The 14,078-nt window shown below is 36.4% G+C and overlaps 1 protein-coding gene across 1 annotated transcript in view; it reads left to right on the top strand.

Moving 5' to 3' along the window:
- LOC145670159 (kxDL motif-containing protein CG10681) overlaps positions 1–12,956 on the top strand; it is a 42,389-nt gene extending 29,433 nt beyond the window's left edge. Inside the window, exon 3 of the mRNA XM_081738530.1 lies at positions 1,705–12,956. Coding sequence (XP_081594656.1) covers positions 1,705–1,946 — 242 coding nt within the window. The 3' untranslated portion in view covers positions 1,947–12,956. The remainder of the gene's footprint in view (positions 1–1,704) is intronic.
- Positions 12,957–14,078: the final 1,122 nt, after the last annotated feature.

Below are 14,078 nucleotides of genomic sequence, written 5' to 3'. Positions count from 1 at the left end.
ATGCTCCGAAGCAAGCAGAGTGGAGGGTTAAGAGACACAGAGCTCCGGGCAAGCTAAGTGACTGAGGTTGGGAATCCCGAAGCAAGCTAAGCGGAAGGAAGGAAAAGCCTAGAGTTCCGAAGCAAACTAGAGGCTTTGAGTTGGGTATCTCGTAGAGCTCCAGGCAAGCTAAAGGAGGGGTGACCAATCGCAGACTGGTGACTATCCATGGAATCCGCTCCGGGAGACGGCGGCTCTGCTGTTTCCTCGTCGTCATGTGATTGTAGGTATCGCTGATGATTCCGTCGTCTGGAGCTTGTAGTACTCCAACGTAAGTTGTAAAACTCCATTGTAAGATACACATGGTTATTGTTTATAAATAGGAGTACATGAAAAATGTTTGTAAACACAAACACATGTTGGGTGTTTGTAAACATAAGCACATGGTACATTAGAATATAATCACATTTGGAAAGAATTTGCCTTTTGCATTCAAAAGCCGTTTTACGTAGAATATGATTTTTAGTTGCTTCCTGTGCCGGGTTTGATTCTCGGTGGAGTAGTAATCTCAGTGCTGAAAAGGAACATTAACGTGAAAGCAATCCAACCCAAAGTATTTAGCCATCCTGCCCTCCGCTAATGTCTTTAGGATGCAAGAATTTTCTTCTTAGTGCTGTAATCTCCCCTTTATACATGGAAGGCATGGTGGCTGAGTAGTCGAGCGCTCACCTTTGGTGCGAGAGTCCCTGATTTGATTCCAGATTATGTTAATTTGTGGTGGACAGCATTGCGCTCATGGTTTTCTTGGAGTTTTCCCATTTCCATCTACATTCACAGTTCACAAATTCGTTGATAATCATTCACTTTCGATAGCCATCTTTCTCCGTTAGCCTACACCATGTCATTTTAACTTTTGCTATATATTGTAAGGATCCCCACCTTTCACTGCGCATTATTTCATCGAGCACATGTTATATCTATTGGTTGTAGCCATTAATACAAGTAGACGATACACATAAAGGAAACAGGAAAACACGAAGCCAACACGATGGAACCCAAGGAGGAACGAGCCATCCAGAAATCACCTATGAAAATGGATCCGAAGAGGAAAGAAGTTATTAGTTGACCACTGATCACTTAACCTACATCTGCTCCTGAGGTCGCCCTGGACGATGAAGTATTTATTACCTTGCCCAAACCCTTGGAAGCTGCCATGAGCTAAGGAGGTTACCAATAATACAATATCCTAAAGTCGCTACAGACGCCTGGAGGCTGCTATGAACAAAGGGGTTCCTGTCCAAAAGTATTTCGTCCCTTCACCTTTACTTGTGATAAAGAAAAACTCTAGTTCATACTCTTTGTACTTATAAAGAAGTTTCGTAATACTTCTATAAATTCGGTGAAGGGTTAAATCCCGGACTGTTATTGATTCTACCAAAAGACATTACAATATATATAATAGCATTTCTACTCAAATAATAATCGAACAATTTTCTTATTTCTGACAGTAAAAATTGAATAGCATCTTTCTTTTCAATAGGGTGCAATGTGAAATTTAGGCTACCACTTTAACAGCTATCTGTGGCAATGTTACTATCTTTATGCAGAATTTCGAGAACTATTTTCAGTAATAATTATACATATATTGATTACGTTAAAATAGTATAAAAAAGTACAATAATTGTAATTAAAGTAAATGCATAATAGTTTTTTTTTTTTTTTCAGCCGCGAGCAATCAGGTGGCCCTGGAAGAGTCCAACGAAGATGAAGAAGAAGAGGAAGAAGAAGAAGGTGCCAGTGGTGGAGCAGAGGGGGAAACAGCGGACGGACACAACGCAGAGTCCACAGTCGTTTTGGATGACGACGAAGTGAAGCCTCTCCTAAAGCGAGGCAGTTCCTCGTCGGCAGATAGCAACAATGGAAACAGTAACAATGACACTTCACCCTGTACTTCTGACACGGGATGATATAGATTATGTCGTCCCATCCATCCAGCGAGAAAATTGTTCTAGAAAGATATACCAAAGGTTGTGGAAAGCAGGCGATTCTCAGGGAGTTGTAGCTGTTAATTGTGCATTACATGTTCGTATACCTTTTCCAGTCAAATGCTTCCACTTTTTTTTTTTTTTTTTCTTTCTTTCTTCATAAATATACCGGGCATCCCAGAAATTCTTGTTCGCTTTTAAAACTTGCAAATTAATTGTCCGAATGACTTCAGAAACCTTTCTTCTGTTTCTTCTACATTAGTCATGACTGCTAATACTTAGTTATGACTACCGCAACCGAGAATGTCCTATTTAAGAAACATAAGCTTGAGAAATAATTGTATCTGTCTTTATCAGAAATCCCAGTATTATTCTTACTTCCATGGGAGAGTGAATATGAGTAGCCTTAAAATTTTCAATTAGAAATAGTGTAAAAACTAATTTGATGTATAATTCTATGAAATTAATGGTTGGATGTATTTACATGGAATTTAAACATAAGAATTAATGCTTAACGTAATAAAGGAAAAAATGTATCTTCTGAATGCACTATTGGAGATGATTACGAATGCAGTTTGAACGCTTTATATGGTCTATGCGTTACTATATCTTCTTATACGCGTTCACTTTCTCTTAAGCAAGTCGTATCATGTTCCATCTGAATTACGTATCCTGTGATGCACACAGTGTTGACAAGTCTTGTACTTCTTTAATCACTCGAGTAGTTGCTTTCCTCACGTACTTGCGATCCAGCAGTGTGTATTTAAATTTCAACGTTGACTCCTTCAGTCCATTTTATTTTTGAAAAGTGTACAAAGTCACGTCGGTAAAAACTGAAAATAGACAATACAAACATTAAGTGTGAACCGAGCTACGTCGTGACGTCACACGTCAAACCCTCTATGCTCCGCATTGCATGTCACGTGTCAACACGTCACAACCCCTCGAGTAACCCTTAAGTGACAGGTTACATGTTGGATACACCATATTGACCCAGAAATACGCTGCACTCGAAAATAAGCCGAACCTTTAAAATTCAGGAGAAAAAAAAAAGAAGAGGGAGAAAGTACCTGTATATATGTTGCTGCCTTAAAATTTTGAGAGAAAAGAAGAAAATGTCAATTATGGTAGATTCAGGGGGAGGGGGGGGAGTGACTTTATTTTACCATTAAAAAAGGGCAGCCTAGTTCTCGGGCCAGTACGGTGTCCTTGGAAAGACTTCTTACGTGAAGGAAATCTCTACACAATTATAATGTAGGATGTTGAAATTGATTGAAGGTGTAAAAGTTTTTGTCAGTACTATTACAAAAATAACAAATTACTAGAATACGTTTGCTTGACCATAGCTGTCACAATTTTCTATCTTTGTGTATATCTGTGGCTGGAGACAGCTCGATAATGTGATGTGTTCTGCAGCTTAAGTTCTACTCCGCTACCGATGAAGACAGAGGTTGTCCTTGGAAACAGTTTGTTCAGTTGAATAATAGGACACTTTCGGTGTGTTCCTTAACGTTTTAATTGTGTGTCCAACAACCTCTTGTAAGTTGTTTTTCTGCATCTTATTCATTGTAGCAACCCTAATGCAACTGCTATTCAACAAACCTACCATTTGAGCTTTCTCTTTCCTCAGTCAAAGGCTGTTCGAGGATTTTTAAAAACCTTTTTCGTGTTAGTAGACATGTTGATAATGGTTATCATGTACTTATGTCATCCAGTATTTCCTCTCTGTCTTCCATGACCGGTTCTTCCTTTGATTCATTTAGCAGTGTAGTAATCCATTCCAAATTTCGAATAAAATGAGCAGTCCTGTTTTTTCTTTTTCTTTTTTTTTTTTTTTCTATCGTTGTCAAAATGCATCAGCTTCTGTTTGCATCTTTTAATGCATCCCTTGCTCCTTTCTGCCCATTATATGTTCATCATTCCTCTCCCATCACCATATTTCTTAAATTTTCTTCTTTGTTTCCGAAATGTTCTTGTTTCTGACTTGTGTAGAGCTACTCTGTAAATCTTGTTTAACAGTGCCGTTGATGCGTTCTTAAGTTCCATATAAAAACTTCCAACCTGTGGTTAAACTTACAAAACTTTTCTGAAAAATCTCTGTACTGAGAGAGGTAAAGAAAGCAGAAACGATGTACATTAATATTGTTTTTGTCAGTATCTAAAGACATTTGTTATACCTTTGAAATTTCTCCAGAAACTCCACAGCATTCTTTTAGGAGATACTTTATTTTTATTTTTTATTTTATTTATTTATTTTTTTGTTTATTTCTTTTGTTTTTTCTTCTAAAATCATTCGGGCAATTTAGTAGTTACAAAGCGTAAACACTGACTTCTTGGGACTTCTTGTACATGTGAAAGCATTAGTTTATGTTTGTGGTGTTTAAGTACATTACCATAATGTACAATACTTCAGTAATTGTAATAATTTTTACATGTATTGTTCATTTTAAATTATATTGTAATTGGATAACACTTAAGATCCTGACGTGAGGTGCAAAACAGGAGTGGAGCCCTACACCGTGAGTTGATACTTATTTCTGTTGTGAGCTTTTACCTGAAGAGAGGTTTTTTTGAATTTAAATTGAAGTAACTCCCGTATTTGTATGTTTGATTGGATTCGTTCATATATGTTTTATAGAGGCTCATAAATGACCATTTAGCGCATATTTGTTAACGCTAGGACTCTCTGTTGTAATAGATCAGAATAGTTTTCACCACGTACGTTGATATCACTTTCATACCGTATATTCATGTAATAGAATAAGAAAAGTATTTAAAACTAATTATATTTTTAAGGTGCAATGTCAGTAAAATATTCCTCAGTTATGGGTCAGTAGACAAATAAACGTACATATTTCCTTGATGCTATCAGTGTTACCAGATCTGAAGATTAAAAAGTAGCGAGGTTGTGATCCAAAATAGTAGATTTGAACTATTTGTAGCCCAAACAAAAATGTATTATTTTGCAGCTATACACATTTACTAATCATATATACTCATACTACGTAAGGAGCAGTAGAACTGCAGTGTGCAATGAACTGGGCAAATGATGGTAGTATAAAATGGGTGACGTTTCTCATTTCCAAGGAGACATGTTTGCATAAGTCAGTTTTTTGGGCTCTGAAATACACTTTACAGTAATACAATTGAAGGGTTTGGTGCAAGAAGAAGACAGCTCCACATTTTCCAGTATGTAGCAAATTGAAAAAAAAAAAAAAATTGTTTCTACGCAAACTTGGAGTACAGGCAGCTCCATCCGCCGCATTTCTTTGGAACTAGCGGGTGGAGCTGCCTCATTCTTGTACCAAACGAAGCACCTTTTTCTTTTGTATGTGATAGGGTGTGCAACTCAATAGCGGCACAAAGCGGAGCTGCCTCCTCCTTGCACCAAACCCTTCAGTTAAATTTGCAATGTTCACGTTTACACAGCTCCGTATAACTATAAATCTAGCCATTAAGTGAGATAGCAACACGGTCAGTAATACTGCAACAGCACAAACTGAACAAAAATCTAGTGTTGTCAGATCTAGGAATTAAAGAGCATTAAAAAAATGAACTGAACTAATATCGAACATGTTACTTTTAGTAAAACTATTGTTCATTGTGTATAGAATACTCAACTAACTTTTATTGGATTACATGAAACTAATAATTTGTGATTTCACATATGCAAATAAGAAAGTAGTGCATTCTTAACAGTTATAGCGTGTAGATAATTAAAAGTAACCCAAAGAGCATGTAATCGTTATTTACGTCGTGGTTCGGAATAACTTTTATTTCTCATATATTCCCCCTTTTCTTAGTTATGTTTCCCAGTTACGCCATGACGTAAACGACCACTGCCCATGCCTGCAGTTCCACTTACGATGACTGGGGCATGATAAGTGAAAATGTAAGCAACGTAAAGTTTGTTGTTTAGCTACACGTATAAAGAAAATTAAGTATTAAACATGTAACAAATGATAAAGTCACATTTCGATAAAAGAAATATAATGTTACTATAAGAGCACAAGTATTACATGCTTTTAGATTTCCAATATATTCATCATTAACAATTTAATACTAACGACACTATGGTGGCTTAGCTTTAGTAATGAATAAAGGGGTGGCTTAAAATGTTAGTAAACTCACGCGTTTCTTCGGCTAGCCTGTTGAGGTTGCTCCCTCGTTGTCCCGTGTTCGAGGATGTGCGCTGGTTCTGGAGTTAAAGTCCCAAGGTTAACTTCCCACTACTGTTTCTTCAGTGATGGTTCCAAATAGGAGCTACAAATATAGGTTCTGTTCCAGGAGGTCGTTGTCGCTGTATTGTCAAACAAGTACGCTTACGTAAAATTTGATGTGAGGAATAATGAACTGCCACTTTCACATATAGATATAACACTTTATTACTTTTAATTTGACACAGAACGTTTACGTGTACACAATCGTTTAGTAGTACAATAATTACAGGCAGCCTGAATGCTGCTTTTAGAAAGGCGGGTCCAGGGCAAACAAAACGTCGACGAGTTTTCCTCGAATGGATGCAGAGTGACTGCCCGCCCTGTCCAGTCAGCTATTGTGTATATGTTCTCGGTGCTAGAGCGCCCAGATGATGACGTATACTACCAAGTTCACACTCTTTGGCTGAAGAAGTGCGGACATTTTAAATAATCAAATCAGCGTTGAGCAATGACAAGAAGCAAAGTGTTTTTGCGACTTTCCCGATTTTCCGGAGTTAGAGAACGTTCACAAAGAGAGTCGTTGTTTCTGCGTCGTATGTCCGTATATGGTTACGAAATCTAACGGAAGTCTACTAACACAGACGAACAGACATTCCAAAGCGATGACAAAGAGTTTCTAGAACATTTGGGTTTATACGAGGGTTGGTTAATAAAGTTCAGAATAAATCTATTTTCTCAATGTTTCTTTTAAATCGCAAAAAATGAGCTGTAGGACGGTGACAAGCAGTGTGTCGCCCAATTTGAAATTTTGGTAGCAAGGACACGTAAAAAAAATCGCCCGATCCGCTACTTGTAGGCCAGTCTGGCAACACTGGATGCTATGCCATTTACAAACATGAGCTGGTATTCACATACTTCGGTAAACAAAAATGTTAGATATGCAGAGTCACATGAATATAATATTAATAATTTGTGAAAGATAAAGGTATATTTGGTAATTGAACGTAATGAACATAAGTCACAATACTATTCTCGAATTATTCCTCTAAGACTAAAATTATCTTCAAATATAGGTTATTATTTGATTACTTACAGATTAGTATTGTGACTTAAAGGTATTTTCTTTGAGTAGAACTTTTGCTTACGTGTATACGTCAAAGATATTAAGTTCACTTACGTGTCGAAAACTATATAAAATGTAGGGCACACGGGCTCAGTGGTAGATCGTTTACCTCAGGTGCGTGAGATCCCTGGTGGAACATCGTGTTCGTGGGTTTTCTCGAACCCACTTTCTCATTCCACCGTCATTCACTTGCTTTAATCATAGTCTCCCTTAGTCTAACAGGCATAATCGTGGGACGTTAAACTGATTTTTTTTTTCACTATGTAAAATCACATAGAAAATGAAATCTTTGACCACGGTTATTCCGGTTAGGCTAAAGGAGACTGTGATGATGAGTAATGAATTAAATGGTGGAATGAAGAAAGTGGGAGGAAACGGGAGAACCCCGAGAAAAATCCACACACACGGTGTTTGTCCACCACAAAGTTTACTTGGCGGGGGCTGGGATCGAACCCGGGACCCCAAGCACCAGAGGTGAACGCTCTACCACTGAGCCACCGTGGCCCACAGTCCTCACACAGAAGTAAATCTGTCGAAGCCTCATTCTATCGTACAAATCAGGAATCACGTATGGGTATAGGATCTTAAGTGTTTTCGAAGTAAACTTCAGAAATGGAAATGAGTTACTCTGTATTAAGTTTATCAAGTGGAATGCAGTTTAGAGTGTGCATGAAAAAGACACAGAAGCTCGAATCACAAATACATAACAATAACTAAACTATATTAAAGCTCAAAGTAGAACTTGAGCCTAAAAATATAATATTAGTTCTTAGATAAATTATTTCCATGAAATCAATTTACGGTAGAAAAATTTTGTAGAAAAGAAAAATATAATAATAATTATTATTGTATAGAGCCTTATTTTGACTGACCAAAAGAAAATTCCATTTATAATGGCCTACATAGAAAACAGCATAGGACCATTTTTTCTGTGATATTATGTATAGATAGATAGATTGATAGATAGATAAATGATATAACATGTGGTATTGTTCTGTGTAAGGGCTATTAAGTGCCATGTAGTTATCACGAGAGATCTTCTTTTGTTGTAAAAATAACTTAAATGCTTGTTTTGACAATTGAAAAAAGAAAAAAAAAAGCTTAAGTGAAGAATATTAAAAGAAAATTCGCGGAAATTTGCTAATAACTTACATTCAGCAAAATAGTGTTGAAAGAAGGTATTTGACATCGATTTATTTTTGAAAAATATTAATATATATGAACTTTAAAATAGATTGTTATTCCGTAACTATAAAGAATAATTCAGTCATATAGAAATTAAAAGTTCTTTCTTTTATAGAATTCCTGTCTCTAAAACTACTATTCTGCCTCAAGGGAGTCTCCGAATTAGAACATATTTCATATTCAGCAGTGATAGGCCGTAATTTGCATTTAAGTTGTAAGAATGTATTGCCTCCAAGATGATACCTTTATTTGTATTTTACACAGCACTGATACAGATATTAGTGGAGAGCTTGCAGTGTCAGCTACAAATGGTGGCATCATTTTTCAACATAGTCTCAATTACGGGCAACACACTTGTGCCAACACGAAGTAAGGTTTTTCATGCCGTTGGCGAAGAATTGTGGTGGCTGCTGGCAGCACCATTGCTGAACTGCTGTTTCCACCTCTGCGTCACAACTGTAGCGTTGGCTCTTAAGGTGATCCTGAAGTTTGGGGAAGAGCCAAAAGTCGCAGGCCGCAAGATCCGGACTATAGGCAGGGTGAAGCAGAATGTCAACAACACTTTGCCAGCAGATGGGACAACTTTAAATTTTTTTGGCGGAGAAAAGAACATGTAGCGGTTTACCATCGATTGACGCTTCATTTCCGGATCGTAATGGTGTATCCACGACCCGTTGCCGGCGATGAATGTTCCTGGGTGCACACAACCTTTCACAGTCAGAAATTCAGTGACAGCCCACTGTTTGAACCGAACGTCACCACTAGATGTCATGGATTGCTCCATTACTCTGTAACTAGAAGAGACAGGAAGGCGAAACAAATGACATTCTATAGCTTAAACATGAGTGCATTAATGATAAACAGATCAGAATGTTTGCAGTACTATTGGCCAAGTAGTGGGCTTGGAGGCATTATTTTCTGAATCATCCTCGTATTTTATTATTTTTTAAATAGGGCTCAGCTTTCGCGCCTGTATCACGTAACCAAATTGGTAACAAACAAGCGAGCAGCAAATTGAACTTGGGGAAAGATGGCACAATGAAAAGTTTAGGAAAGACAGTACCGAACATTTTTAACTCACAGATTAAATAAATATTTCTTAAAGTATACCAAAGACTGTATTACTTTTGAGAATTCTCATACAATTGGAAATTGTAAGAACAAGATGATAATGTATATTACTATTAGTTTTTAATGTATAAACTTTGTAGAAACAGATTGAAATTTCGAGAATTAGTGAATGACAAAATTTGCACTAATTTCAACACTGTGGAAAAAGATCTTACAGACAAGTGCCCACTACAGTGTAATCAAGCTAAATTTTCCACTACAAGTATTACAGTCTCCGTCGAAGCGAAAATGAGAATTAGATTAGCTTTTGGCTAGGATCTGAATTTACAACTCAAAATCACAAATAGTCACGCAGAATAAATCGTATTGTGTACTCGCGAAAAATCCATTAAATACAGACAAAGGAAATGTGAACAGAGTTTGAGATGAAATCATGGGACGTTGAACAGAAATGTTTCAGTAAAGTACCCATCATGTCTTTTCCAAAAAAATATCTGTTTCAGAATAACAAAAGTTCACATTTTTCAAACATAATTTCACTATTTGAACTTTTAATCGGTAACTTTGTGGTAGAAAATTAGTTATGTAATGCTGAGGGTTATAAATATCGTTCATAATATGTATTAATTATTATGGTTGATGTGTAATTTCACTGTTAAAGAAAGAGTTGTTTTATATTAGATGCATTACTCAATAAGTTTAGCACTCTTTTAATTATTTCTTGATTTTTTTATTGGCATGTCTAGTTTTTTTTTTTTTTTAAGCAACGTAAAAAGGATTGAATGCAAACATTAGTCAAAGAAGTAGAAGTGGAGATCCACATATGGCCCGCGAGCCGCCAGTTCAACTACACAGTTTTGGATTACTGAATATAATTTGTAGAGTCAAAAGAAGTGTAGAGCCAAGCAAGGGCGCCGATTTCTCTGTAAATTTGGGGGGGCCCATTCAGATGCAAAAGGTATATATATGAGAATTTTAAGACAAATTGCATTCAAATTATGCCAAACATTGTATATTCATGAATACAATAGGGGGCCCACATGAGCTTTGCCCCCCCTCCCCGGACCCCCAGGATCGGCGCCCTTGGAACCAAGGCTGTTCTGTCCCCAGGTTCGTGCAGGTGTAAACACCATGCAGACACTAGCAAATGTATGGCAGAATGATTAGTTAATTATTTCTGAAGTTCAACGTCCCGTTTCACTGCGAAGACCGAGTGAGACATGGAATCACAGTTTAACGTTAGATCGGAGCAAGATGATTCCATATCCACATGATTGAAAAGAATTATTTATGAAAAATTACCTATTTACCTCACATTATGACTTATTCTTTTTAGTTGAAAGATTTTTCAAGATAAGTAAATCAAGTAGTAAATGTGACAAGTATTTCAATATAATTCACGAAAACTTGTAAGAATATTTCATAACTAAACCATGTCATTAGGTATTAGGATATACAAGAGTTTATTGTCAAAAATTTTGAAATCCTTAGAAAAGTTCGTTCTTTTGCCCCTTTAAGACTAACAAAATAAATTCTTTAAATTACGAGTCTCTTCCTGAAACCAAGAAAAGAAGGTCTCTACGCATATAAAGTCAGTCCTAGTCATGTCGATGCTCACATTATATTTGATAGGAATTTCAGATAATATATAAAATTTTATCTTAATTATAAATAATAATAATACTAATATGTATTTTAAATTTATAATAACTAATATCCAGTTGGATGTTTAGTTCTGTCTTGAATTTTTAATAACTCATAACTCAAGAACTGGCACTATTAAAATAGAGAGTCAGTGTTATGTCATCTGTAGTAACGTTGAAAGAAAATAAATCTAGGACAATCATCCAACAAATCTCTTCATCTAGGCTCCACGACAATGACCACAAGACGTAACAATGTAATGCTGAATGTACTGCAGTTATTTCTAGTTTACTAGTCCTTCACTTAAATATTAATTCGTACAGAGTGCAGTAAAGCGTGGTAAATTGACCTGCCTAAGTTGGCCTAATTTTTGTAGAATCTGTATTTTCTCAAAAAGTTTTCTAATTTGTTTTGGGTTGTGTCCTCTTCTCTTGCTAATGTCCGCCAGTATTTTCCATACTCCATTTCGAAACGAGTAGCAGTTTCTTTTTTTCTTCCTCTTCATATCATGTCTTGTTTCTTCTTGCTATGATGCAATGTGACATGTGAAAAAGTTTAATGGATCTTAATATTCTCTTCAAAGTAATTGCAAAATTATGCTTTTGTAATGTGGATTGTGCTCAATGCACAATATTGTAAGACCTTGCCTCTTTAATTTGACATTTTTCGTTTTTGACGAGAAAGTACTTCGCCTCTTTCTAATCCAAATAGTTCTCAAATTCTTACGTAGCTGTGCACCACCATAAATTTTGTACCCTTTCCCATCGAAGCAGGTTTCGTAGGTTTTCTTAAGAAAATTTCCCTCGGCTGATACAAAATTTTTCCCTTTTCTTATCAAATTTTCTCTACTTTGTTGAGTGCCCAATCCCTGTGACAGAAGTTATATGATAAGATTAATTTATCTATATTAAAGGAAGTGTCAACTACATTGTTTTGTTCACTTGCTTTTTGCGTCTATTTTATTTTATTTTTTATTTTCTTTTTGAATGCCTACAAATACATCCAGCTAACAATCGGTGCAAATTGTGCTACTTTGAACACACACACACATATATATATATATATATATATATATATATATATATACACGCACTATTGGTATTGTATTGGTTTATTTCTGAAGAACAAAGAAAAATTTAAGCATTTATATTGGCTAATGAGTCAGCTCGATAATTACCAGGATTTTCACTTTTTATTGAAAAAATCCCTTTTTCTCATTTTGCTATGATATTTTCCTATATTATGGAAATTTTCCTCAAACTACAAACACTGCATCGAAGCAAATAATTGTGAATTGAAGAGCTATATGAATTACAGAAGCAGCGAATGGTGGGTGATGAAGTGCGGAAGTTCATGCACTGACTGCTCTTATCCCAATTAAACTTGTATCGTCTGGGCTGCAGAGTCTTTCGTGAGCTGGGCACTAGAATTTATTAATAGTTTAAATATTTAAAAATGAGTAGGTGTTGAATCTAGTGGTCATTGTTCACGAGTCGAATAAGCTGTATTTTGTGGAAGTTCTTTCGTATGTATGTGATATTTTCAAGCCAATGGTTATTCTGATAACTGTAAGAGTGTAGTCAATGGATATCAAATGTTTTGGTTCATGTTACCGAACTTTTTTTTCTTTTTTTCATATTGTAAATCAATTTCTATTGCTTTGCTGCATTGTCGAATGATATTTTAATGTGGATTGCTGATATTATATGTTTAACATAAGACATTTCCGTACATTATGTTGTGAATTATTAACTGAACAAAACCCATGTGAAATGCATCAACATGAATAAAAGTCCTATACAAAGTTCATTAATGTATCTGTTCATTTCGTGAGAATGTTGAGTGCTCAGTGTGAGTAATACGAGAAGGCGGGATTTCGAAGATTCATCGAATGTATATTATAGAGGAGAGAGGAACTTCTGAATGGTTTAATGCATGATGTTCAATTACTGTGAAAATTAACAAAGAGAAACTTAGAAAGCGTTTAAAAATTCAATCCCTGTTTCAAAACTAACAATTTCACAATAATATACTGCAACCTTCTTTGGTCCATTCAGTGATCTCCCTAAATGAAGGTATTTCGCGTAAATACTACCAACCTTTGAAAACAATCGACGCTCAATACCTTCTCACTATGGCATAAATAAATTCATCGTCACCAGTAATGTTAAACAATTAGTGTCCGCAATTAGGTTTCGTTAAACAGCAGTGGCCTGCTTATTTACTGGTACAGTAACTGCATGAGAAAATGAAGCACCCGCGTAACCTTTCCCTTTTATTAAACGTGCATAAATTTGTAATTTTCTTATTCGATCCAATATATATAGCTTTGAACAGTAACGCCTGCCTTACCAAACACTCAAATTGAAGTAAAATCAAGCAACTCATTTTGCTTCTCACCTGAAGGATTACAAGCAAGGAATTGCCATTCATGGGTAAACAAGAGTCATCCAGAGACAATTAGATCAACCACAGGCACTAAGCGAAGCTCAGCGCAATGGTTTATACCCAGAGACTTATCTAGTTTATCCCTTCAGCCACTCCATCACCGTGGAAAACGTTTCCAGTTCATGCACAGGATGTTCAAAACTACTAGAAACGTTTTCCAGTTTTCTGGAGTCCAGGTTTGTCGCCGCAGACGACGTTTCCAGTTCTTTGCAATTCGAGGTGTATCGCCACAGGCACATAGCTGCCGGCATCCAGTAGTTCAATTCCACGCGCATGGCACATTGTTGTATCCACCCGTGAACGCCTCGACAAGCCGCCATTCAAAGCATTCTTCGAATAGCCGACGACCAGCAGTCCCATTGGTATTATATCTAAGGACAGCTAGTCCCGAACCCAGGATTTCACAGTTTACTGCTGTGATTCACCGCAGATGCAATAGTTCCATCAGGAAGCAGCCACGAAACATCCAACCAGTAACTTATT

The sequence above is a fragment of the Thermobia domestica genome, chromosome 2 (genome assembly GCF_964235325.1).
Source record: "Thermobia domestica chromosome 2, izTheDome1.hap1.1, whole genome shotgun sequence".
In the NCBI taxonomy this organism is placed as follows: domain Eukaryota; kingdom Metazoa; phylum Arthropoda; class Insecta; order Zygentoma; family Lepismatidae; genus Thermobia; species Thermobia domestica.
The sequence above is the reverse complement of the archived record's forward strand: the minus strand, read 5'-3'. Positions and strand labels throughout refer to the sequence as shown.